The sequence below is a fragment of the Theropithecus gelada genome, chromosome 1, assembly GCF_003255815.1.
Source record: "Theropithecus gelada isolate Dixy chromosome 1, Tgel_1.0, whole genome shotgun sequence".
Classification (NCBI taxonomy): domain Eukaryota; kingdom Metazoa; phylum Chordata; class Mammalia; order Primates; family Cercopithecidae; genus Theropithecus; species Theropithecus gelada.
In genome coordinates this window covers 50278217-50303865 of record NC_037668.1, presented here as the reverse complement: position 1 = coordinate 50303865, position 25649 = coordinate 50278217, and the positions used below count along the sequence as shown (strand labels likewise).

Sequence of the window (25649 nt, the reverse complement as noted above, 5' to 3'; positions counted from 1 at the left end):
GTTAGCTTCCTCGTCCTCTATGAAGACATCATTGAGCCCTCCAAGAAGCAGAAAAATCAAGAGCTGAATGATTTCAGTGGATGTCTGATGGATGGATGTATCATAGACAGATGGATGGATGGATGGATGGATGGATGGACCAATGGATGGATAGGAAAGGGGAAGCTGGGGAGGGTGTAGAATTTTTCCCATTTTTAAGAGCAAAGGCTTGAATTGCTTGAGTACACTGGCCATGGTCCCTATCCAATTCCCTTCACAAAAGGCTGGCCTGTGTGGTCTCAGCCCTGGCCTGAGCCTGGGGGTCTGCCCGAGTTTTCTGTACCCCCTCCTTTTCCCTCAACTGGGTGTCTCCACCCTGTCCTTGAAGAGAAGCAGCAGAATTTTCTGTGTGGGGGTCTAGGCCTCCCCTCCCACCCAGCACTCCAACCCTCACACCCTTCCCCAGTCAGCATAGCACAGGCTGCCAGCTGGCGGCCTCCCTCCCGGAGCCCACCCCATTGACCGCACCCCACCCCCGCAGACTCCCCCAAACACATCTGAGCCACTGGTCCAGCCTCTGTAAGAAGGGCTCGAGCTGAAAGCAGGGTGGGAAGGAGGATCCAACTCTGAAGGCCCTGAAAGGACCCCTGGCCCCTCCCTCCCTTGGCTGGGAAGCACAAGATTCTGGAGTAAAAGAGAAAATAAAGCCACAGGCATAACATCTCATGCTGGAGAGCATGCCAGCAAACAGGCACTCTCAAAGGCAGCTGCTAGGAGGGTAACTCGGTCCAGCCTTTCTGGAGGGTAATTTGGCAATGTTAGTCAAAAGCTGTAAAAAAAAAGTGCATGCCCTTTGACCCTACAATTCCACGCCTAGAAATGTATCCTACGCAAATAGCAGCAGCCATGCAAAAAGACAGAGAAACAATGAGGCTCACCCCAGCATTTGTTTAAGATAGTGAAATACTGCAAGCAATCTATCTGTCAATCAACAGAGCAGTAGTAAATAAGTTCCGGTACATTTATTCTATGGGATCCCAAGAGCTTCCCCACAATGATGTTATAGCTCTAACAGGATATGCAAAGATGTCCACAAAATATTATTGTCAAAAATTCTCCTCCTGGGCATGGTGGTTCATGCCTGTAATTCCAACACTTTGAGAGGCTGAGGTGGGAGGATCATTTGTGGCCAGGAGTTCAAGACCAGCCTGGACAACATAGTGAGATACTGTCTCTCTGAAAGAAAAAAGAAAAAAAAGAAAAAAGAAAAAAAACTCATGTAGTTTAAGCAGGAGTCCATTTTTTCTTAAAACAAAAAATCATATGTGTAAATACACATAAATCCACCTGGAAGAACCTATACCAGTTGGTTTCACGGTGCTTATTTCTAGATGATAGGATTATGGGTGATTTTAGTTTCTTCCTTTTTGCTTATCAGTAATTTCTAAAGATTCTACAAATAACCTGCATTGCTTTTGTGATAAAGAAAAGTTATTTTTTCCTCAAAATAAAAAGCTAACCAGGAAAAAAAAAAAAGTTCACAGGCAAAGACAGTGTTCATACAAGTCCTTAATCTTATTTTTATAACACTCTTCTGGGTATTTTCTCATTTACTCTGTATAACAGGCCTCTGTTTATTCTGTTTTGCAGATGAGAAAACAAAGGTTGGGAGAGGGTCAGCTGCTCACCCAAGGTCACACAGCTAGCAAGAGGCAGGGCTGGGGTTTGAAAGCGGGTCCCTGAGGCCAAGGTCAAGGAGAGGCCATGAGCTGGGGAGAGAGCAGGAGCTGCACAGCAGGGCAGGGCAGACAAGAGGGAGAGGCTGGGAGGAGAAACCCAGCAGCTGGGAACTGGGGAGTCTGAGCTGGAGCCAGCGAATCAACATGTGCGTGCAACCACCCTGGCTAGCAGCCCCTCTCCCCATCCAAGCTAAATATTAAAAATCCCATGACGCCTGATAGCATCGCAGCAATCATGCTCACTGCGGAACTGCCTCCAGATCCCTCACAGATGCGGGTTGGCCACTGCGAGAGAACACAGCAAGGTCCCCAAAGAAGGCTAGGTTGGGGGCTCCTGCTGGGCTAGCGGAAGTTGGGACTGAGGTGGGTAAGGAGAACCAAGGAGAACAGGGATCTGGAGACAGGCAGACTTGGAGAAACTGAGGCAGGGGCACATTCACAGTCACACCTATCATACTCTGGAAAGAGTCAGAGAAACAGACTTGGGTGCAGGCGGCTGCTGCAAAGAAGGCATTCCAGGGACACCTTCTGCCACTCCCAGCAGACCTGCTGGCGGGAAGCCCCAGTGGGGACTGGGATTGGGGAGGGAACACGGCTCTTCTAAAGCCTTCCAAGATGCCCAGTCATACAAGATGCCTTCTCCTTCGTGTCCTCAAAGCACTTTGCCTGCATGGACCTCATTTGTGGCAGGACCATACTCTGCCTCGTTCCCTGGGTGTCTGAGTCCCCTGCTCACCCAGGAGCCACTTCAGACCAAACCCTGAGTGTCAGGATTTCTCAGGGACCCTATGCCTGGAATGCTTTCCCCCAAGCCTTCTCAGGCCCATCAGTTCAATGATGTCTCTTCCGGGAAGCCCTTCCTGAAGCACGGCCACTTTCTCATCTCTATTGTTGCACAGTTCTTACCCCCTTCACTCATCACAGTCTGCAACTAGTTTATTGATTTGCTCATTGACTTTTTCTTCTGTCTTCTCCTATCCACCCACTCAGACTAAAAACTCTGGGAGGGCACTGAATGTGCCTGTCTTGTTCATTTCCGTATCCCACTGCACCTGGAACGTGTCTGGCTCATAGTGGGTACGCAATACATATTTGTTACAGGGCTAAATGGCCCACAGAGGTTATTCAAAACACGTGTGTTGAATGGTTGGCTTCCCCAGACCCCTCCCCTCTCCCACTGTGCCCTGTACACAGTAGGCACCAGAGGAAGTTGGTGAGATTGAATCAGTTTAGCCCCCATCACTGTATTGGGCACTAGTAAGCCTTTGAACGCCATCACCGCCCACACCAGGGATGGTGGCCACTCCCTATGAAGACTCCCCCACTCTCCATCTGCCAAGAAGACTTAATCCAGCCTCATTTTCTCTCATTTATATTAACAAAGCAATGGATGTTTTCCTATTAAATTATATCTCAATAATAAACGCATCTTTTCAAACCACATCCTCTTAGAGATTCTGCTAATGTTCCACTGCCCCAGCGGGGACGATCCCTGAGGTGGTGTTGGGGCTGGGCTTGTGTCCTCTCTTTGGCCTTAGGTCCCAGCTTGGTCCAAACATGTGTTATCACATCGTGTGTCTGAGCTCATGGTCCTGGTACCGAATCATCAGGCAGGGCTGCTTGTTTAAAAATGCTGATTCCAGCTGGGCATGGTGGCTCATGCCTGTAATTCCAGCTTTTGGGAGGCTATGGCAGGTGGATCACTTGAGGCCAGGATTTTGAGACCAGCCTGGTCAACATGGTGAAACCCCATCTCTACTAAAAATACAAAAATTAGCTGGGCATGGTGGTACACGCCTGTAATCCCAGCTACTCAGGAGGCCGAGACAGAAGAATTGCTTGAACCCAGGAGGCGGAGCTTGCAGTGAGTTGAGACTGCGCCACTGCACTCCAGCCTGGGTGATAAAGCGAGACCCTGTCTCAAAACAAAAAACAAAAAACAAACCCTGCTGATTCTTGGCCCCCCATCTCAGAGCCACATTCCCAGACCTGGGGGAGAGGTTTGAGTCAGACCCAGAAACCTACACTTTAACCAACTAACCAGGTGACTGATCCACAATAAAGATTGAGAAGCCCTAAGCTAGAGGACGAGAAAGCACTTGACCAATGTTACTTGAATGTGAGCTGGAATCACCATTCCTACACGTCCTGCTCCAGTGGGGCCAGTGCCTATGGGGCTTGGCCTGCAGCAGCCTCACATCTGGGTGACAGCAGCACAGGCCACAGCAACAGCTGGTGTCCTTCTGGGTTCCCTGAGCTCATTAATCACACCCTGACTGGCCCCCACTCACACTCAGTGGATGGCTGAGCTGGGCTGGGACCTTGGGGAGGCTGTCAGGTACAGGGGAAGATGGGTGTGGAAGGGAACCTGGAAGGGAGCCAGGGCTGGGCACACCTTACCCCTGTCCCACCTTGCACCCTCACCATCTGCAAGGAGCAGCTCTGACTCTGAGTTGGGTGACTTGCTTTTAATGCAGAGAATATGGCAGAGGTGGTGAGATGTCACTTCTGGATTAGGTTATAAAAGATTGTGGCTTCTGTCTTGGGTGTTTGCTGGTATTCTCTCTTGGCTCTCTCACTCTGGGCAATGTCACTGCACATGCAAGAGGCCCATGTGGTGAGGGACAGAGTCCTGCCAAGAACCCCATGAGTGACCTTAGAAGCAGACTCCTCCCTGGTCGGGCCTTCAGATGAAACCGCAGCCCCAGGCCACACCTTAAGTGCAACCTCATGGGAAAATCTGAGCCAGAAGTACCCAGCTAAGCCACACCTGGATTCCTGACCCTCAGAAGCTATGAGATAATGAACGTTTGTTGTTGTTTAGAGACAAGGTCTTGCTCTGTCACCCAAGCTAGAGTGCAGTGGCATGATCATAGCTCACTATAGCCTCAAGTGATCCTCCCACCTCAGCCTCCTGAGTAGCTGAAACTACAGATGCACACCACTACATCTGGCTAAATTTTTTCTTATTCTTTCTTTGTAGAGACAGGGTCTCACTATGTTGCTCAGGCTGGTCTCAAACTCTTGGGCTCAAGCAATCTTCCTGCCTCAGCTTCCCAAAATGCTAGGATTACAGGCATGAACCACCACACCTAACCTATTGGTTGTTCTAAACTGCTAAGTCTTGGAATAATTTTTATGCAGCAACAAGTAACGAACATACCTTCTCATCTGAACACCCTGCCTGTTGCAGTTCTTCCTACACCCCTCCTCCAGCCCTTAGCTATGGCCATACCAACCTGCCTCCCTAATGGGCCAAGTTGATTCACGTTCCCAGGCCTTTATTCATGCAGCTCCATCCTCCAGCATTCCTGGGTCACCCACCCAAGACTCAGCTCCAATGTCACCTCCTCTGTGAAGCCTTCTGTCATTTTCTGTGCCCACTGTAGCCTGAGCAGTTCCTATTAAAACAAGTCTAACACATCACACCTTTGTACATTCATACGTCTGTCTCCCCTGCTAGACTCTGAGCTCCAGAAGGCAGAGCCACAGTCTGATTCTTCTCTGTACTGCCTGATGCTCAGCATAAGGTCTGACAGAGCAGGCTCAGTAAAAGTTTGATGAATGAACGGACCATCAAAAATGAGTGGCTGGTTTCCCATTCACTTGTTCTGCCACCCACACCCTGTCTCACCACTGCCGTCCCCCAAGGTTGTGCACTTTTACACCCAAGGACGTAAAACCAAATTTGTTATCTTCCCCAAGAAACCAGCCCTTTTTCCTAACTTGCCCATTTCTTTCCTAGAACCATCACCTTCCTGCAAGCTGGAATGCCCTGTTCTCTGTGATTCTTCCCTCTCCTCCCTTTCCATCCTGTCTTCCCATCCCATCCCTTTCATTGGCAAAACATCCTTTGATCTTACCTCTCCTCTTCCCCAGCACTGGTGCACGCCCCACTCCAGGATGCCACTGTCTCTTGAGATGACAACAATGGTTCCCCTATAGGCCCCCTCCTCCTGTCTCTGGCACCCCCATCTGTCCTTCTAGGTATCTTGAAAAGCTGCCTTGCTTATCTCAGAGGGCTAGAGGGAGGAACCACAGAGCTGGTAGATTTAACAAGCATTTTATCAGATTGAGGATCACTGCAAGCACCCCCCGGCTAAACTTTCCCTGGCTCTCCAAGGACACTGGATTAGGGTCCAAACCTTTAGCCTGGCATCTGAGGCACCCCAGGATCTGGCCCCAACCTCTGAATCCAATGGGGAATGCAAGAGGACATGACACAGGCAGCTTCAAGTCCCCTACACCCCCAGCACCACCACTGCAGTTCACAGGCTGAGCACCTGGGCTTTGTACACATCCTGTCATTTAGTTAACATCTATTAAGCACTTCCTGTGTACTGGAAACCATCGCAAGTACTTTGCATGCATCAAGTACCTGACTCCTCACACCAACCTAGGAAGGAGGGTTTTACACTTGGCCAAGGTGATACTGCTAGTGACTGGCAGGGGTGATTTAACCCAGGTCCTTCAACCTTCACAGCCTTCTTAGCACCAGGCTGTACCTCTCACAAACTTCTCGTGTTTGCAGACCACCTTCACAGTTCTCTGCCATACACAAACATCACTTATACTTACTTAATAGTTCTGCTTAAGCTAACTGTGTGGCATGGTGGTTAAGAGGGTGGATTTTGGAATCCCAGATCCTCTACTTAGTCTCTGCTTCAGCTCTCTGAACCTCAGTTTCTTCATATACAACAGTACTCTCTGTCACAGGGTCCTTGTGAGGATTAAACGAATTAAGTCACAGAAGTGCTCAGCATATAGTACAAGGGGGAGTCGTGGGCCTGGCTCACGGTAAAATCGCACTTCTCCATCCCTTTGAATAGGAAGTAACCTTGTGACTTGCTTTGGCCAGTGAAATGCACACAGAGGTTACGGAGGGGGTGCATCCCAGGTGGAAGCTTTAAAGCCAGTAATCCATCTGCCACACTCCTTCCACCGTCTGCCCTGCGGATGGCAACATCCCGAATGGTGGCGCTCCATCCGTTTGACTCTCAGAGGGAGGAGTCCCAAGCTGATCCACAATGGATATGGAGCATTAAGGGGAGAAATAAAGTTTTATTGTTTTGTCACTTCAGCATTGTCCGGTCTATACTGACAGAGTAAAAGCTCAAAAAATGTTACCTTATTAATACATAAATGTTACTTATTATAACATACGTTTTCTTAAAAGGGGAACCATATCACCTTTGTAAATGAAGAAAAAGACACCACTTGACATACTCGTATGATGACGTAAACAAAAAACCTTTATCCTACGCCAACCCAGATCATCTGGAATACCACCTGCAGGATGTGCACGGATCGTTTTCAGGAAGTGCGATATTCAAGTGCCTCCCTCTAAGAAGCTGAGCGATGGTTGCCAGTTTGGAAAGCCTGGCCCTAGAGTGCCTCATGGTCAGCTCTGAGCTTTAGAGGCCAGGCCCAAGTCTGCAGCCCGAGTCTGCAGCCAAGACCAGTTCTATGCATTTGCAGGGGCACGTGCCCCGCCCTGGCCCTTACCTCGGCAGACGGTGCCATTCTCAACGGCCTCGAAGCCTGCTTTGCACATGCAGCGCCCGATGGGCACCAGCCACTCGCCGTCCCCGTTACAGTAGAGCTTGATGGGCACATCCACCTCTTCCGCATTGGCGATGCAGCTGCCCCGGGCAGCCACCAGCGATGTGCTCTCAGCACCTGACAGGGTTTCCTGGAAGATGGCGCCATTCTGGATGATGCGGGGGCACTTGCGGTAGAAGACACGCACGGCGATGAGGGACATGCAGCCGCCATAGTCCTGGAAGGCCAGGTAGAAGCCGCTGCGGGACACAGGTCCAAAACTCCGCACCTCGGTGTTGATTTTCATGACGCGGCCACCCAGGTCCACCTGGGAGAAGCTCTCGTCCGCTGCAATGGTATCCACCTTCACCCATGGGTTCTCCATCCAGTTGGGGAAGGTCTTGGTGGCCGAGTCAAAGTCAGCCTCATAGTAATAGAGGTTGAAGGTCTCCTTGCAGGAGCCAGGCACGCTGGGGATGCTGCTGCAGTCACGCACCGAAAACTTCATCTCCACATGGATGCGGTGGGCGCCACGGCGCCGGATAAACTTGGTCCGTAGCCAGTTGTTCTGGCTTGACTCAAACACGTTGCACACCTGGTACGTGCGGATCGTGTTCATGTTCTCATCGTAGCCACTCACCTCTTCCCACTGTGGGTAAAATGCTCGTCAGGTGGGGAGGTAAGGGCTCAGCCCCAGCACACACTCAGTCTAAGGTGGAAGACACAGACTCTGCCTTAGGGAATCCTCCAGTCTAATGGTGAAGACATCAGAGAATTCCCAATCTGATGGGGGAGACATGCCAATCAGGTGGGAAAGGCACACATCCTTCTCTTGGTATTCTGCTAGCTGACAGGGCAGACGTGGCCCTTATTGTCAGCGGTACACTAATCTGATAAAGGAGACAGGGACTCTGGCCAGGAAGTTCCCACCTGGAAGGGGAAAATAGGGAGAACCCTTCCCCACTTACGGAATTCTTTCTGATGAAAGTAGACACAGCTTTGTGGTTGGGGGGGCTACCAGTCTGATGGAGGAGGCAGAACCTCTGCCCTCGGAGAGCCCCCTGTCTGATCAGGGAGAGAGAGCCCTTGCTCTTGGGAACTCTCAGTCCGATGGAGGAAGACAGTCCTCATCCTCAGTGAACACCTAGGATGATGGGGAAGACAGGGTCCTTCCCCATGAGAACAGCTCTGCTCTGGGGCTTTCGGCTGCTAGAATTTGCTCTCGGGTACCTGGAGGGAGGCCGCCCACCCTCCCTGCCTGGGGAAGGTACTCCCGTACCCTCTCTGGGGCAGCCTGGGATCTCACAAACCCAGCAGAGAGGTGCCAAGCCTCACTGCTGCAGGGGGCTGGGCCCAGTGGTGGAAAGTTCAGGCGGGAAGGGCCTAGGGCGGACCCGGGTTATCTCCTCACACTCATGGACCAGGCTCGTTCCCACTGCTGAGCCTTTTGCACACTTCTGTGCCCTCCTGGAGCACCATCTCTGGTCTCCTCTGCACCAGGCTCTCTGGCTGCTGCTGTTTGCATTCACCAACTTTCCCAAGGGCCTTCGGGAATAGTCTCCCTGCGTGAGGGCCCAGTACACTCAGCCCTCTTGGGCCAGTGTCAGTGGGACTGAGAGCTTGCTGAGGGCAGCCACCCCTCCTGTCCTTCTCCTGTGTCCCCCTTGGTGTTGGCTGGCTTCACCTGGGGTAGACCCAAAGGAGCCCCAACAGCAGAGTCCCCTCTCCCATCCACGTCCGGGGCTGGGCACCCTAACAGAATCTCATTTCTTTGGTGTGATTATCACACATGGTCTATATGGTTAGACCGCTTTTACAGAGGGCAAGGGAGTAGAGACCAGAAGTGAGGTCACTTAACCCAGGCCACACAGACCCAGAGCTGTTCGTGTGCTTGCCCGTGCTGCCTGGAAACACAAGGACCCCAAGTGTGCCCCAGGAGTCCCGGGTTCTAGTCCCAGCTCTACTAACTTGATGAGTGGCCTTGGGCAAGCCATTTCTCCCTCCTGGGCCTCCAATTGCCAAATGTGCCTGTGGGAGTGGCAGCTGATGGAAGAGGTGTCCCCCTCAAGTGGGTGTCCTTTACCCTGTGCCACTCAGATTCCCTGAGCCAAGTCTGTGCATGTGGAGCAGGGGCTGGCAGCCTGGGGAGGGTCAGGTGTGATGAAGGGTGAGTGCACACAGGGAGGGCAGGTCTGGAGCTGACTGGCTCAGCCTCTTCTTCAACGGCGACTCTGAAGCTCCCTACATTGCATTAATTTTTTTTTTTTTTGGTGGCACCATGTGACAAAGTCAGCCCCTTGTTACAACCGCTGCTCTTCTTCAGAACTTAATTAGAACACTTAATTAGAGCACTCTGCCTTTCTCCCCTCTCTCTAATTAACATGCGGAGGCCCTGCAGCCTAAACACCCCAAATAATTGCGTCCGGGGGCCCTGCAGCCCAGCCTGGCCTCATTACTGGCAGGGTGGGGCTGTGGGCCCAGCCGCCTTCGCAGATGGAAAATTGGTGACAAGAAAGAGCCACAGAAAGCGGCCTGACCCTGGGGCCCTGCCTATTGAGAACACAGGCCTGGGGGGTGGGAGGAACGAAGTTCCCTGGGGCAGCAGCTGAGTCCCAGCGGAGCAACCGGGGTGGGGGGAAGGGAAGGGCTGGGTTGTAGAGTCCAGAGCCCTCCCCAGAGACCACGGGGATGAGGGATGAATATTCAACTTCATGACAATGACAATGTTGACGATGATTATAGCTCTCTTGACTGGGAGCCCAATCTATGCCAGGCATTGTGTTAGACACTTTGCAGGAAAACCTCACAACAGTCTTGTGAGGTCTAAGACATCATCACCATTTTATAGAGGAAGAAACTAAAGCTCAGAGAGATTAAGGAACTGGCCCCAAATGACACAGCTGGTGAGTGGCAGAGCTAAGACAGATTTTCAGGACTATCTGACCCCACAGCCTGTAACTTATGCCAGATTTTGCTCTTGGAGAGCTCACAACATAGACCCCAGGATGATAAGAGCCAAAGGATGGGGAGCTTTGTGTTATGGGGACCCAGAAAGTGGGCAGAGAGGGCTCAGTCATAGTCCTGAATACAAACCTTAGCCCCTCACTTATTATCTATAGGGCCCTGGGCAGGTGGCTACACCCTGTTGAGCCTCAGTTTTCTCATCTGTAAAATGGAGATAATTCCTCTCTATGGGATTAGAGATGATATGTATAAAGGTGCTTAATACAGTATCTGACATAGAGTGGGTACTCAGGAAATGACAGTTCACTTTCTTCATCTGTAAAACGGGGGTAGTGCGAGCACCTACTTCTCAGCCTCGCCCTAAGGATTCCACGGGATAAAGGCTGAAAGCATCCAGCCTGTTGTCATGGTAACTGGCTCCATCAATGGTAGGGGATCATGACTCCATCAATGGTAGGAGATTGGGAGGGTGGGGCTGAGAGAGGCCTGGCTCTGGGCCCTGAAGAGGGAGAAAGGGGTTAGAATATGAGGGGGCATTCGGGCCCTGCAGCAGGGTTTGAGGGATCCTGGGGACCAATGCAAGGTTTGGGGACCACTGACTCACCCCTGATGGAGGATGCACCATCCAGCCCAGCTCAGCCGTCGCTGTAGTGGAGTCCATTAGCGTTTCTGTGGGGGAGAGCAAAGAGTCACCGCTCCGCCCCACCTACCAGGTGCTGTCAGTCTCTCTGTTGGGCCCTCATCCTTCTTTACAGAGAGCCCCGCCTACTTCCACTGCCCCAGTCATCTGGCTCTAATTCTCCAGACTGCTCTTGGTTTAGACTCCGCCTCTCTACTCCATTATCCCGCCTACCCCCACAGCCTAGCCAATCATCTAATGCCACTCCTCTAGGCCCCACCCCTCCAGGCCAAGTCCACCCTTACATCGTGGTCAGGCTCTACCTCTCAGCCAGTCTAATCCCACTAACCTAGGTACTGTCCTTCCCTTCCTTTTCTGGACGGGGAGGGTCTTACATCCACTAAACCTGGGGTCTACTGGATGGGTTTCAGAGGGTCTGCCACTAAACTCTTGGGTCTTGCCACTCAACATCAAACTCTGGGGATCTGTTTGCTTTTCAGCATGCATGAAACTCTCAAAAACTGGAACTTGGGCCTTAGATGGGCTGTTCTTGTGTCCCAGCTGAGACCCCCAGTTTCCCCTCCTTGCCCCTCTGGCGCACACATCTTGTCAAGACACTCTCCCTTTCTCTAGAAACCTGGAGTCTTCCATCATGTTCCTGTGGCTGAGGTCCCTCCCCCAGGGCTCAGGTAACTCTGCCCCCAGGACAGGGTCCCGGGAGTGGAGAAGTGTTGAGAGCAAGCACTGCACCCAGTAGGGGCCAACTGTCACATGGCCTGTGGGGGTTCAGGAGACACATCAGCATCTGGGACCATCCTGAGCCCCACTTGCCTCCCCCAATTCCAGCAGCTGCAGGGAGCCACATGGCCTAGGGGGAAGAAGAGCCACACGGCCCTGGAGACCCCCATTCTCCCCAGGTCAGGTTCAGGACCCCTCTCTTCTACCCCTTCCTGGCCTCTTTGGCTTCCAAACACTTTCTGAATGGAATTGCAATACACCGAATGAATTTAAATGAACCCCTTTCAAGCATTCATTCGACAAAATATCCTGATGCCCATTATGTACCAGGCACTGCACTGGGCACCCTGAGAGAGAAAACTGTGGCTAGCAAGACCCTACCACGGAGCAGTTCCTGGTCTGGCAATGGAGATGAGGTATGAATATAAATAGCTATGAGACAGTAGGGGGAGAGACCTAGAAGGTCACAGTGACACCACCTCGCTCGGTGAGAGTGGGTAAGAGGTATGCTTGCTGCCATGCTCCAATTCTGTGCCCAGGGCAGGCATCACTCATCAATTCCTATACTATGGCCACATGATACTTCTTGCCACAGTATTCCAGGAAACAAATATAAACCAGAGATGCTGTCCCTGGCCCAGCCCAACTGCCCCCTTTCGGAGACAGGGCAACTGAAGCACAGGGGTGAGAAGGGGCTTCCAAAGATTGCACAGGAGTTGGCGGCACAGTGGGAAGTGCAGGTGTCTTGCCTCCTAGCCTATAAACCTTTAGGCACTTCAAACAATTAGTTTAATGGTCTGGGCTAAATGACAAGGACCAGGAGATTGGGGCTGTGTGCCCAGTGTCCAGGCAGCTCAGAAGTTCCAAATGGCAGATAATTAGGGCTTGAACTATGGCAGGGGTGGAGGGGATAAAGGGTGGGGACAGGAGGAAGCATTTGGCCAGAGGTGACCCCAGTCAGACCCATGAGCTGACAAGAGAGGATGCAGAAGTGTCCCCACGACCGTCTGTGGCTTGTGTCCCTGTGCACTGGCATCCCCGTGACCGCCTGTGGTCACTGTGTCCCTTTCCACTGGGGGCTGGCACAGGGAGGGGGTGTGGGGTAAGGGTGCCAGGGACGGTGGAGCCAGTGCCAAGGGCATCTTTTTGATGGCAAATTGGAGGGAAGTTCTATTATGCAGCTTTGGAGCTGAAAAAAGGGTTCCTTTTCACACTCCGAATGCTACAGATTTTTCTTCCTGGAGAGAACAAGGGCTGAACTTTTAACCTGTTTTCTCTCATCGGCCTCAGCCAGAGACACGCCAAGCCGGGCTCTCTGCCTGGGCCCAGGGAACAGCTGCTGGGAGCTGTGTCGAACAAGGCAGAGGAGAGACTCTGCTTGGGACAAGAAGAGGGTCGGGCGGGGGAGGCAAGCCCACCAAGCAGGTGGCCCCATCCCTTGGCTAGATTCCTGGGCTGACCCAGAGGCCAAACACTAGAGGATTCCATGGCTCAGAGAAGGAGGGGCCGGGAACTGACATCTTCATCGTACGGGTGGAAACTTGGGCTCAAGGAGGGCAAATGGCTTGCCAAAGTCACACACTAAAAGTTGGTGCTCAAACTCTGGGCTCCCAAGAAGCTTAGGGTGGGGGGCCCCACAGTCCACCTGTGCCTTCTACGTCTCCTGGCCCAAAGCAGTGGCCCAAAGCATTGGGAGGATCTCAGAAGGACTGGAAGTAAATGGACTGGCTGGTTTGCAGACACAAAGGAAACACGAAGGAACATGAAGTTTGCAGATCCCCTTGGGAGGAGGTAGAGGGCCGGCATCTCCTCTGCTCCCTTCTCCAGTGCCACTCCTGGCTTTGCCTAGAAGCCTGGCTCTGGGAAATCTGTCACCCCTCTGGGTTGTGGCAGGAGGCAGCACAAGCATGCTCTCTCCCCAACCTGGTCTTTTGCTTTTCAATTTTAACACCTCCCTCTACCTCTGCACGAAAGGCAAATGAGCAGAGCACACAGACCTGGGCTCTGGAGGTCACAGAGATCTGGATTCTAACAGCAGTTCTGTCCCTTCCTTGCTTGGTAACCAATATCACTTGCCATAAAAGGAAGGAAAATAAACACAGACTATTACAAATGAACCTTTTGAGGCGGGCAGATCACTTGAGGTCAGGAGTTTGAGACCAGCCCGGCCAACTTGGTCAAACCCTGTCTCTACTAAAAATGCAAAAATTAGGCATGGTGACGCATGCCTGTAATCCCAGCTACCTGGGAGGCTAAAGCACGAAAATTGCTTGAACCTGGGAGGCAGAGGTTGCAGTGAACTGAGACTGCATCACTGCACGCCAGCCTGGGTGACAGAGCAAGACTCTGTCTCAAAAAACAAAACAAAACAAACAAACAAAAAACAAATGGACCTTTATTTGTTCTATCTCTTGTTAAGTCTCAGTTTCCTCACCTGGAAAATGGCCAAAATACCTTCCGAGTCTGGAAGTATAGCAGCTTGGATCCCAGCACAAAGTAGATCCTCACTTAGTAACAGCTGCTGTCTTTAGATGGTGTGCAATGCTTTTTGGCACACCCAGTGCCTGCACACACTGCTTCCTCCTTTGGGCTTATTAGGTGGCCCCTGAAAGTGAAGGCAGTCCGAAGAGGCTCCAGCTTAGTCTGCCTGCCTTCCCCCACCTCCCAGATACGCCTGCCAACATCTGACAAGCATCAGTCTCTTGCTCCACGGCCAAAGCCTCCATGGAGCCCGTCCCAGTCCATCTGATGCTGCTTTCCCTGGGGTGCCCTGAGTTTTCTCTTTGTTCCTCTCAAACCAAGCACAAAAGTCAAACTCTGTTCTCTGGGGAATCTGGAGTTAATAGTTATTGCCTCAAGAACTTAGTGGGTTCAGGAAACCAAGCTCTGTTTCCACCACCATCATGTCCTTTTTCCACCCTGTAACACACCAGACGCCTCCCCTCCAATCCCAAAAACCTACAGAGGGAGAGAACTCATGTCTGCTGAGATCCTATTAGGAGCCAGAATCTCTCACCAACATTCTCACAATAATGCCAAGAGGTACTTGATACTGTCCCATTTCACAGATGACCCATTTCACAGATGAGAAAGCTGAGGTTTCCAAAGCCTCGGGAACTTGCCCAAGATCACACATCTATTCCACCCACAAGCTGCCTTCCAGTCAGCTATGAGTAGGTGAAGAGACTGGCCGTCTCACTCTGCACAGACAATGTGGTCTTTTCTCACCCTTGGACCTCACACATACTGTTCCTTCTGACCTTCTCACCTCTACATCTTCTCTGCCTGCCCTACTGTTCGTCTGTGAAGTCTCAACTCAGGTCACCTCCTCTAGCAAGTTCTCTTAAATCCATTCTGCCCCAATGCTCTGCAGCCAAGGGTGTTTCAAGGTATCCCAGCACTTGAAGATATTCTGGGTGGTAACTACCCCTATTTGCTATCTTCTCCCAAAGCTCTGTGGTCCCCTGAGAGGTGGGTGCTGGGTCCTGGTCCTGGGATCCCTAAGACCTAGCACAGGGCTTGGCACACAGGCCTCCTCTCCCCATCTGCAAGGGCTTGAGCATATGCCAGTGTTCTGCTCCACTATGGGTGCCCAGGCTTGAGCCTTTCACATAGACAACGTTAATGACTTTAGCCACTTCCACCTACAACCTGTACAATTATTTAGTTACTACTTTTTCTTCCACTTGACTCCTTTTCTTTCTTAAATGCATCTTAAAGAGGAAAAAAATGTAATCATGATTATAAATGGAAAACCAATATCTCTTGCCATAACAGGAAGGAAAATAAACACAGACTACTACAATTAAAAATGTTTGTCTGCAAAGTACCGAACATCATTTAACTTCCCCTACTTTGGGAGCTGCTGGGCTCCCTTGAGCTGCCTCTGAAGCTCTGGAAATGTTTCTATCTCTATCCCCACTGTGACGGTGACAATCTCTCATGCAGGGGAAGCTGTTGTCACTGTACACAGATAATTAATCACCACACTATGTGGCTGAGACCACAATGAGGACGTGCGTGGTGTATTGCAGGTTATAGGAAATGAATATGGAAGGAGGGGAAGAAAATGCCAAATTTAGGGATGGCTTCCAGGAGAATGTGATGCCTGCATGGAGGCTTAAAGACTGGGTGAGTGGGGAGTGACTGATGTGGAGTGGGAAGGGCACGCTAGGCAGAGGGGAAGCAGAGGCAAAGGCCAGGAGGTGAGCTGGGCCACAGCGGGGTTTGTGGGAATCAAGCGCTGGCTGAAGGATGGGGCTGGAAGTGGTGGGAGCTGACAGCTGAGCCTGGAGAGGTTAAGCAGGGGCTGCCCAGGTAGCACAGGACAGGGCCATGAAGGGTCAGCAGCTCTCCGAGGCCCCTCTGCTGGATCATCCCTGTCTCTCCACATCCTTGCCAGCCTTGCTGTTATTACCTGCTTCCCACTCTGCCCACTGTGCTGTTTCACCTGCTCTTAGGCCCTCCCACCCTATTGAAATGTCTGGTTCCCAGACCTGGGCTGCTCTTAATGCCCATTTAAAAAAATCCCAATGGATAGATGAAGAAAGAGACTCACAGATTCTTAGCATCCAGGCAAAAGCTGGACCTGGGGCCACCAGCCCAGAGCGTCTTCCTCAGTGTGAAAACAGGGGCCCGGCCATGGGAGTGACTTTGGCGCTACCCCTACTGTCCCCACACCCCCTCTCCTTCCTGGAGGCTGCACAGAAGAAAGCAATCAGGAGGCCCTGACTGCCGGGCTGGGGAGGCCCGATGGCCCCTCTGGCTATGTGTGAACGAGCAGTGTACATTTCAGAAATATTTGAACTTAAAGGGGAGACACACTGAAGTCTTTAGCGTTGGGCTGAAAGGAGGTGGCTGCAGGGGGGCCCCTTGCTCTCAGGCTGGAGCGGGTGGTTGCCCCCTAGTCTCCAATCCACTCCTAGTCAGCTCTGTCTGATCCCCTCGTGGGCTATAATTCTCTAGGACCACAGATGCCGCTTGTCTGCACTAATGACAGTATGTGAGTGTTCCAAAGTCATGAAGAAAGAACTTTCATTAAGCACCTATTGCATGCCAAGCACTGTCCAGGGCCCTCTAAATGCCATTGCAGGCTCAACCTCCAGAAGTATATACTAGTATTAACCCCATTTCACAGATGAGGAAACTGAGGTCAGAGAGGAGAAGCAACCTGCACAAGTGCACACAGGCAGGGCTAGGACTGGAACCCACATCCATCTATTTTCACAACTGTGTTATTTTTAAGATGCCATGGCCATAGCCTTAAAAAACAGACAACACAAAGCAACAAAGTCTTCAGGGCTTGTGTGTGTTTATCTTCTCTCTCTGCATGGGCCTGTGTGAGAATAGCAGGGGGCGGGAGAAGGGCAGCAGGGGAGTGGGGCATAGACTGCCCAGGCCAGAATCTTGGCTGTGGCATTCTCCAGTGTGTGATTGCAAGCACGCCAGTTCTTCTCTCTGGGCCTCAGTTTCCACATCTGAAAAATGGGTCATGGTGAGAATTAAATGACACCATGTAGGTGAGTCCTGTTCATCTGATGTCTCCCAGGGCCCACATATAGGGGAGGTCTGCATCCACCTTGTTCACCACTGTACCCTCAACACTAAGAACGAGGCCTGGCACTAGCACACGCATCCATCCTCCACACGGCAGCTGGGTGATGTTCCTAAAGTCCACGTGTGATCGCCCTTCAGAGCTCCTGCTGCCTGAAAGATCAAGTCCTAGCTCTCAACAAGCTACTCGAGGCCCCTGCCAAGCAGGCCAGCTAATTTCCTTCCAGCCAGTCTTCCGCATCTCTCATATCCAGCCATCCAAAATTTCCTCCTGCTTGCAGAAAGCACTTTACCTCCCCGAACACTGGTGACTTGACCCTTCTAGATTTTTCTGCCTGGAACGCCTGGCCCTTCTTGCTTTGTTGGCCTGGCTAACTTCTCTTCCAAAACTGAGCTCAAAGCCTCCTTCTTCCTTCTTCCTGGCAGCTGTCCTGACTCCTCCTGCTCTGGCTGGGTTAAGTAACAAAGTCATGGTCATTCAATGAACATCTCCTCCACCCGATGTGTGCCAGGCCCTGAGCCAGGCACTGGAGACACAGGGGCAGATCAGCAGGCCCTTCCCTCAAAAAGCTCCCAGACTAGTGCCCGACGTGTGAACTTACTGCAGGGAGAGGCGGAGTGAGACGGCTGGTCCCGGCCAGGAGCCAGGAAACCCAGAGGAAGAAGGGAGTAGCTTTGAGCAGGAAATTTGGAAAGGCATCTCAGAGGAGGTGGCGTGTGAGCTGGGAGGAGAGGGAAGGGCACACCACATACAGGGCCCAGCAGAATCAAAGGCACAGAAGTGTAAGACATCGGGGAAGGCTGGGCAATCATAAAACTGATGACTGGCTCTCAGTGGTGGGCTCCAGGCCAAGCGCTTAGCACTCATTATCCCATTTCATCGTTAACTATTTGTGAAGTAAGTACTTTAGGATCTCCCTTTACAGTTGGAGAAATCAAAGTTTGGAGAGGTTGTTCAAGGTTTCCATGGCCAGGAAGCAGTGGAACTGGGTCTGCCTCGCACCAAAGCCCATGTCCTTAGCCACTGCGCCACGCTGGAGTATCCGTCCCGTGTAGTGGGAGCAAAATGCTTCATGGAAGGAGATGGTAGCACAGGACAGGGCATCAGAATGTGGAGGGCCTCTCAAACGTGGGTCTTATCCCACAAGCAGCGGGGAGCTATGGAAGATTCTTGAAGAGGGTAGTGATGTGATCTGCCCTGAGAACCGCTGAGTTACAGAGTGGCCTTGGCAGAGGAAATTAGGCTAGATTTGGGGGACAGCTGGGGGAAGGGTTGAAGCTGAAGATGAACAGACACCTGGTAACCGCACCCACGGGTCTTCACCTACAAATTGACTAGCAGCCTGCAGCCCAGGCAGCAAACCAGCCCGGCGTGAGACCCATGCAGCAGTTGCAAGCCCGGGCTCTTCCCAGCGGCTCCTGCTGCACCCTGTCTGGGGCTGGCGGGGCTGAAGTGGCCTGAAGTTAGGCCTGGCTAGGATCTCATGGCCTGGTAAGGCCAGCCTGGAGGCCTGACCCAGACTGTCCATGGTCACAGCACTCTTTCCATGGTCCAAGTTAGAAATTCCAGGAGGAGGCAAGGACACTGACAAGCTTGGAAGAGTCACTTCATCTCTCCGAGCCTTAGTTTCCTCATCTGTAAAATGGCGATGACAAAATCCTTGCTCTGTATACTTCACTGCATTGTTCTAAAGATCAAAGGAGGCATTGGCAGCCAAAGGTTTTTACAGCATGCGAAGGCTGGACCATACAGAGCCATAGGGAAAGTCACTGACATTGATGGCGGCCTCCTAGGGGCAGGCACTTCATTGATATTGTCTCCTTTACATCCCAGAGCAAACTTAGGGGGAAACCAAGGCTCAGAGGGATCAAGGACTTCCAAAAGGCCACATGGCCAGTAAGGGGCAGTGTAAAATTTGATCGCTTTGGTCCGATCCCAGAAGCCACTAGATCATGCTGCCTCAGGAAACGGAAGGAAGAATCACTGCTTTCATCTCCCTGTGCCCTCGTTGCCAGGCCCTGAGCTAAACCCTTTGCATGCCCTGTAAGGCCAATACCTTTATCCCATTGTACAGATGAGGAAACTGAGCCTGCAGAGGCTCAGAGATCTGCCCCAAGTCCTACAGCCAGAAAGAAGCAAAGCTGAGATTTGAACCCAGGCCAGCCTGACTGAGTTTCCTGAGCCCTCTCCTCTATAAACATCATGAGAATGGGAGCCCAAGATGGCCTTGGGTTCCCTGGCCCAAAGCAAGGCAAGAGGTGGAGACGCCAGAGAAGCCTCCGACTAGCTCCTAGAAGAAAGCAGATTTTCTAAAGTGAAATCTACCAACAAGCAGCACGTTGTTTTTCTACCTCGGCCCCCTGCTCAGCCCTCAGTCTCAAGGAAAGAGAACCTGGCTAATGTAAAATCCTTCTGCCCGAGGACTCTCGTAGCACACACCCCTTCTTGTCCTCCCACCGCGCAGAGGCCCTTCTCTGCCTCGGTTGCCTGCTTGGAGCCTGCTCTTGTTTTCTCAGGCCCAGGCGGAGGAATCCCTGTGACGCCAGCTCCTCCGCTCTGTCCCCTGCCTGCCTGCCGCTGGCCTGGGCATCCGCCAGCGCCGGCCGCCCCGGCTGAAACCCAATCCTCTGGGCCAGCCCGGCTGCTCACTAACAGCGGGCCACATTGTGCAGCCGTGGCTTCGGGAGAGTTTGGATTCGCTGCTTGGGGACCCACTTAACCTCGGCAAAGGACAGGATGATGGATGGGGGTCTGGGACGGGGTTGCTGGGGGTGGGGTGGGTGGTAAATGAACACCAGGGCTTGCTGGGGAAGGGAAAGAAGGGAGGCAGGGACGGGAACAGCCCTGGACACATTAAGCGCTCCTTTAGTTCCCACAACAACCCTGAGGGATGCCTGCGACTGGTCCCATTTTAGGTGACTTGACCAAGGCCACATAGTGAATCAGAAACTGAACCCACGCCAATTGCCCTCAAGCCTTCCCGATACACCAGGCTGCATCTCACAGCCAGCATTTGCCAAGTGATTTTTTAATTTTTAAAGCCCTTTACTTAAATGAACCCACACAGTTTTCACATCTATTCAGTAGGTAAAGAAGTATCATCATGGCAGCTGGCATTACTGGGCAGCTACCGTGTGCACGGAACAATGCCTACCACATTAATACTCATCTCCTGAGATCCTAACGGGACATATTGAGGGAGGACCAATCGTCAGGGCCATTTTACAGAAGAGGGGAGGAAAGCTCAGAGAGGCAGTCACTTGCAAGACACGGCAGAGCTGAGATACGCTCAGGCTAGCTAATGAAGGCAGGGGGCCTGGGCACCCCAGTTGCTTATAGCTGCATCCCTTCTGAGTGGTTCTAAATTGTGTGCATCTCCTCTCTGCCCACTGGACACAGCCTCACTCCACTGTTGGCACTCGAGGTGCTGTTCCTTCTCCCTGCCATGTCCCTCGCCCTCCTGGCCTGCCTAGGACACTCAGACATGTTCATTAAGACCCATCTCAAACGTCTTCTCTGAGAAGCCTTCCCTGATGACCCTGGCGCTGGGGCTCCCGGAGTCCTATATGTGTCTCCCATCATTGTACTTGTCACCTTGTCCTGCAACTTTCTTTTACTCATCTGCCCCTCAACTGGACTGTAAGTGCCTTGTAGGCAAGACCAAGTCTGGTTCACTGTGGTAGCCACCAGCCTCTAAAACCACCTTACTCCTGATCACCCAGGCCCACCCAGACCTTAAATGCTCTTTCTTGCCGACATCATCAGTCTGGGTGTCTGAGTTTTTCCTCCAGGAAACGCGGTCACTGGTATCAAGATGACTCCATATAGTAGATAATCCAAAGTACTTACGGTGCTGAGCTGTCACACATATTATCTGTTTTGATGCTCACAATGCCCCACGTGATAATGATTATTGTCCCCATTTACCCACCCACCCATCTATTCATCCACCCACCCACCCTGTCACTCCATCTGTCCCACTCCACTCACCTAGTATTCTACCAACTGTTCATCCACTAGCACCTCGCATATGTATCCATTCATCTTCCTACTGAACCAACCTCCCTTCATCCCTTCCTTCCTGCAGATGGGGGAAAATAACCTTCAGAGAGGTTAAGTAATCTGCCCAACATCACACAGCGAGTACATGGCAGATCCAGGAGCAGAACCAGGTACTCTTTTAATCACTCTGCTATGTGATCTCTTAGCTGTCTCACCTTATTTCTAACTGTCCTGTTGCATGCAGGTTTAATCTTACAAGTCACCTCAAATCCTTCTGCATGTGAATGGAGTGTAAATTACAAATCAATAAGACACAGGCCACTCTCTAAGTCCAAGATGGGGTCTGTCGGGTTGGAGTCAATTAGCAAGCCTGCTGCAGGACCTGCTGGGACTTGATGGATTTGCCTAATTGGCACTGGTTCCCCCAGTGAAGGACAATTAACTCAAATCCCAGAACCCAGACCACCCCTCTGCTTCTGGGCAGGGTGTCAGGCATTGAGCTACATGAAATTTACTGTTTATTCATTCACCCACTGACCCATACGCCCACTCATCCATCTATCTTTCCAACCATCCAATCCTTGCAATCATCCATAAACCATCTTGACATCTGCTCACTCACCCACCTACCTATTTACCCACCCGCACACATCTATACACTGATCCATCTGCCTGCCCATGTAGCCACCCATTCACTGATCCAGCAGTCCACCCACCCACACGCTCATCTATCCATCCATCCATCTAATCACCCAATCCAAGCAGCTATTTAGGAAGTCATTCTGCCATCTTGTCTTCCACTCATCCATCTATTTACTCATCTACTCATTCTCTCATTTACCGCATTCATCTGTCTATCCTTACACCACCAATTCATCTACTCACCCCTATGCCCAGCATCGCACTTAGGTTTTCTCCCTTCCTCTGAAGCAATCTCCCTCCCTACCTCTCCTCCTTCCATTCATCTATCCACTCGACCATTCATTTACCTGTCCATCCATTCGCATCATTTATTTATACATCTATACATCTGCTACCCACTCCTCCCATCCTGCCAGCCTGCATTTGTTGAACAGCTACTATGTGCCAAGCCCATGCTGAGTACTAGAGAATCAGGCTGTATGTGGTGGCTCACGCCTGTAATCCCAGCACTTTGGGAGGCCGAGGCGGGTGAATCACTGTAGCTCAGGAGTTCCATACTACCCTGGGTAACATGGCAAAACCCTGTCTCTACTAAAAATACAAAAATTAGCTGGGTGTGGTGGTGCATGCCTGTAATCCCAGCTACTTGGGAGACTGAGGCACGAGAATCAACTTGAACCCAGGAGGCAGAGGTTGCAGTGAGCTGAGATCTCACCACTGCACTCCAACCTGGGTGACAGAGTGAGTGAGACTCTTGTCTCAAAAAAGAAAAAGTAGTAGTATTGGAGAATCAAAAATAGATACTATCACTGACTTAGAGAAATTTACTGATTTGAAGCAAACCCTGTATGGCACCTGCCACTAGTTCCCAAGTACTTTCCAAGCTCCACATTCTACCTGCGGATTGGGCCCTTGCTGATTCTGGCATCCTGGGCTCTGTTCTGTGGCCTTGGAACTTGGCTTCCCTTTGCCTTCAGATAGCCTGCTTCACCAGGGCCCCATGTGGCCTGAGAATCTGTTGTCCACATCACATTATGGACATGCACATGGCTGGGGCCCATCCCACCCCAAGAGGGGCCAGTGAATGGTAACTTAAACCAGGTTCAGCCCTACCCCTGCCACAGTCTCCTGTCCTATAGTCTGTAAGGGAGATCCCAGACATAAGGGGTCCCAGTCTATAAGGGGGATCCCACAGCAAAGGAAGAATCCTAACCCTGCCTGGAGGTTAAAGGAGACTTCCCAAGTGAGTGGCAACTGGCTTGAACCCCAAACTGAGTAGAAGACAGCAAGGCAAAAGGAAGAAGCCAAGAGAAGGGGAAAGGGTGTCTTGGGCAGAGAGAACAGCTTGTACAAAAGCCAGGAGGAGAGAATGATCAGGGCCCCTTCAAGAACCTGCAGGAGGGAGAAGGAAGGCCTAGGAGAAAGAGAACTCCAGACACCACAGTCTTTTTTTTTTTTTTTAATGGAGACAGGGTCTCTCTCTGTCACCCAGGCCAGAGTGCAGTAGCAGCATGACTCACTGCAGCCTCAACTTCCAGGGCTCAAGTGATCCTCCCACCTCGGCCTCCTGAGTAGCTGGGACTACATGTGCGATCACCACACCCTGCTGGCTTGTTTGCTTGCTTGCTTATTTATTTATTTATTTATTTATTTATTTATCTATCTATTTAGTAGAGACTGGGGTCTAGCTATGTTGCCCGTGCTGGTCTTGAACTCTTGGTCTCATGTGATCCTCCCACCTCGGCCTCCCAAAGTGCTGGGATTACAGGTGTGAGTCACTGTACCTGGCCTCACAAAAGTCTTGAATGCCAGGTTGAAGGACTAAGACTTCATCCCTAAGATAGCAGGGGACCATAGAAGAAGTGGCCTGACAGCTCTTGCTGTGTTCTCTTGTGTAATGGATCCATGTTATAGATGAGGAAATTGTAGGATCAGAGAGGTACGGAGGGCTTCTCCAGGCCACACAGCTGGTCAGGAGCAGAGAAGAGATTCCACTTTAGGTCTGGTGGCTCCAAAGCCCTCGCTCTTTCTGAGAGAGGCTGCTGCCTCGGAGGAGACGTTTCCAGAATGCCTGCATCCCTCCCACATCAACGCTTGGCTCCAGGACCACCTCCGCAGCCCTCGGGAGTGTGGGTGCAGTGACAGAACACCCCAGGGTGCCATCTCTGCTCAGTATGACTCCCTGGGCTCTCTTGCCAACCGCACCTGGCATCTCAGGCAGTTAAGCAGTCACGGCTCTACTGGGGCATTTTCTCGCATGTCGATGTTTCTCAGGGGAGCTGCTCAGCAATTTCCCATCACCATCTTCACCAGAGCCTCCGTGTCTGCAGCATTAGTGACCATTTCTTTCCCACCATTTCCCACTGACACCCTGAGAGGCAATGCCAGCCAAAGAGCCAGCTTCTGGCAGGGGCTGGTGGGGCCCTTGACGTGGAGCAGGGCACGAAATTAAGAGAGCTTTTGGGGTGCAGAAGACACAGGGGGATGAGGGGCACCCTGAGCCAGTGGTGGGAAGGAGGACATGGGCCAGGAGGTGAAGGAATACTGCTTCTACCACTAGAATCTCTATCATTATAGCTACTGTTTACTGAGCACCTACTACCTGCCAGGCACTATCCCATGCAATGGACATGCAGCACAGCACCTGAGCTCCTCTAAGCTTTCCAAAACCCTTCAAGGGATGGATCATTGCCCCCATTTTGCAGATAAGTAAACCAAGGGACAGGGGGAACAAGTAAGCCGGCAAGATCCCTGCAAATTGGCTGCCAGTTGGTGAGGGAGGCAGGCTTTGATTTCTGGGCTGTGTGACCCAAACTCCTTTCCTGATCCCAAGGAGCCTTTTGGGAGTTGAAAGTCTCCGGTGAGAGCTGATGCAGGCAGCGGGGTCGCGAAGGGTGGGCTTCCAGGCCTCAGGTGGCAGCATGGGATCAGACCACCTCCACTTCCCCAGCTTGAGCTAGACGCCCCTTCTCTGGGCTCCAATTCGCCCTCCAGAGTGTGTCTGAGGCCCTTTCCTAGTCTGGTTTTGGACTGGGCCCGGGGCCCTGCAAGCTGGGCTGCTAAGTGGAGGATGAAGGCCATTGGTGCCCAGCGTGACCTGGAGACAGCTTCCCCTGAGACACAAGGAGAGGCTATGTCAGATGGCCTTGTGCTAAGCCCACAAACGTGGCAGACCCGGCCTTGTCTCTGAGCCAAACAGAAGCCTCCCAAGCTGCTGGCTGTGCCACTCCGCTGGTCCACATGAGAGCCGGAGGCCACAGGACCACGGACCACAGCTGGGCCCAGTGCCCTGCCCGATCAGCCCATCAGCAACCCAGCCCCACACTGGGGTTCCTTCTCACTAGGAATTCTGTATTGGTGGTGGTGGCGGCAGCCTGGGGCAGCACAGTCAGACCTACTGATGCTGGGAGCAGGCTCAGAAATGTTTTCCTATAAAGGGCAAATTGGACCCGGAACCTCAAGCATCTCACCACGCTGGCTCGCATCCCACTGGGACAGGATACTTCTCTGATGGGGTGGGTGATGGGTGGTCCCCTCAGGCTGATGGGCTTCCAACCCCTTCCCTGCTAGCCCTCTCCTTCCCCCACCCACCACAGGATGCGGCCTCAGTGACCTCATCTGGGAAACGGGAATAGTAAACAGCACCCACTCATAGGTATGGACACAACACCCTTTGCACAAGGCCTAGCACAGTCAGCCTAGCTCAGAGGAGGCTAGTACCACAATCATCGTCGCCCCTCCTTCACCTAGAGGCTGACATGGCTGAGAACAGCTCCCAAAGAAACCTCTGGGGTGGGGTGGGATGAGTGGGACAGCTGAATCTGAACAGGGATAATAATCATAATCCTTATTTCCAGCTATTGAGTACCTA

The 25649-nt window shown here is 51.9% G+C and overlaps 1 protein-coding gene across 3 annotated transcripts in view; it reads right to left on the bottom strand.

The window, feature by feature from the left end:
- EPHB2 (EPH receptor B2) overlaps nt 1-25649 on the bottom strand; it is a 206422-nt gene that overhangs the window by 124356 nt on the left and 56417 nt on the right. For all 3 annotated transcript variants that reach the window (XM_025358232.1, XM_025358242.1, XM_025358250.1), the window contains 2 exons: nt 10828-10892; nt 7224-7908 (listed from right to left, as the gene is read on the bottom strand). In XM_025358232.1, the coding sequence (XP_025214017.1) occupies nt 7224-7908; nt 10828-10892 (750 nt within the window). The remainder of the gene's footprint in view (nt 1-7223; nt 7909-10827; nt 10893-25649) is intronic.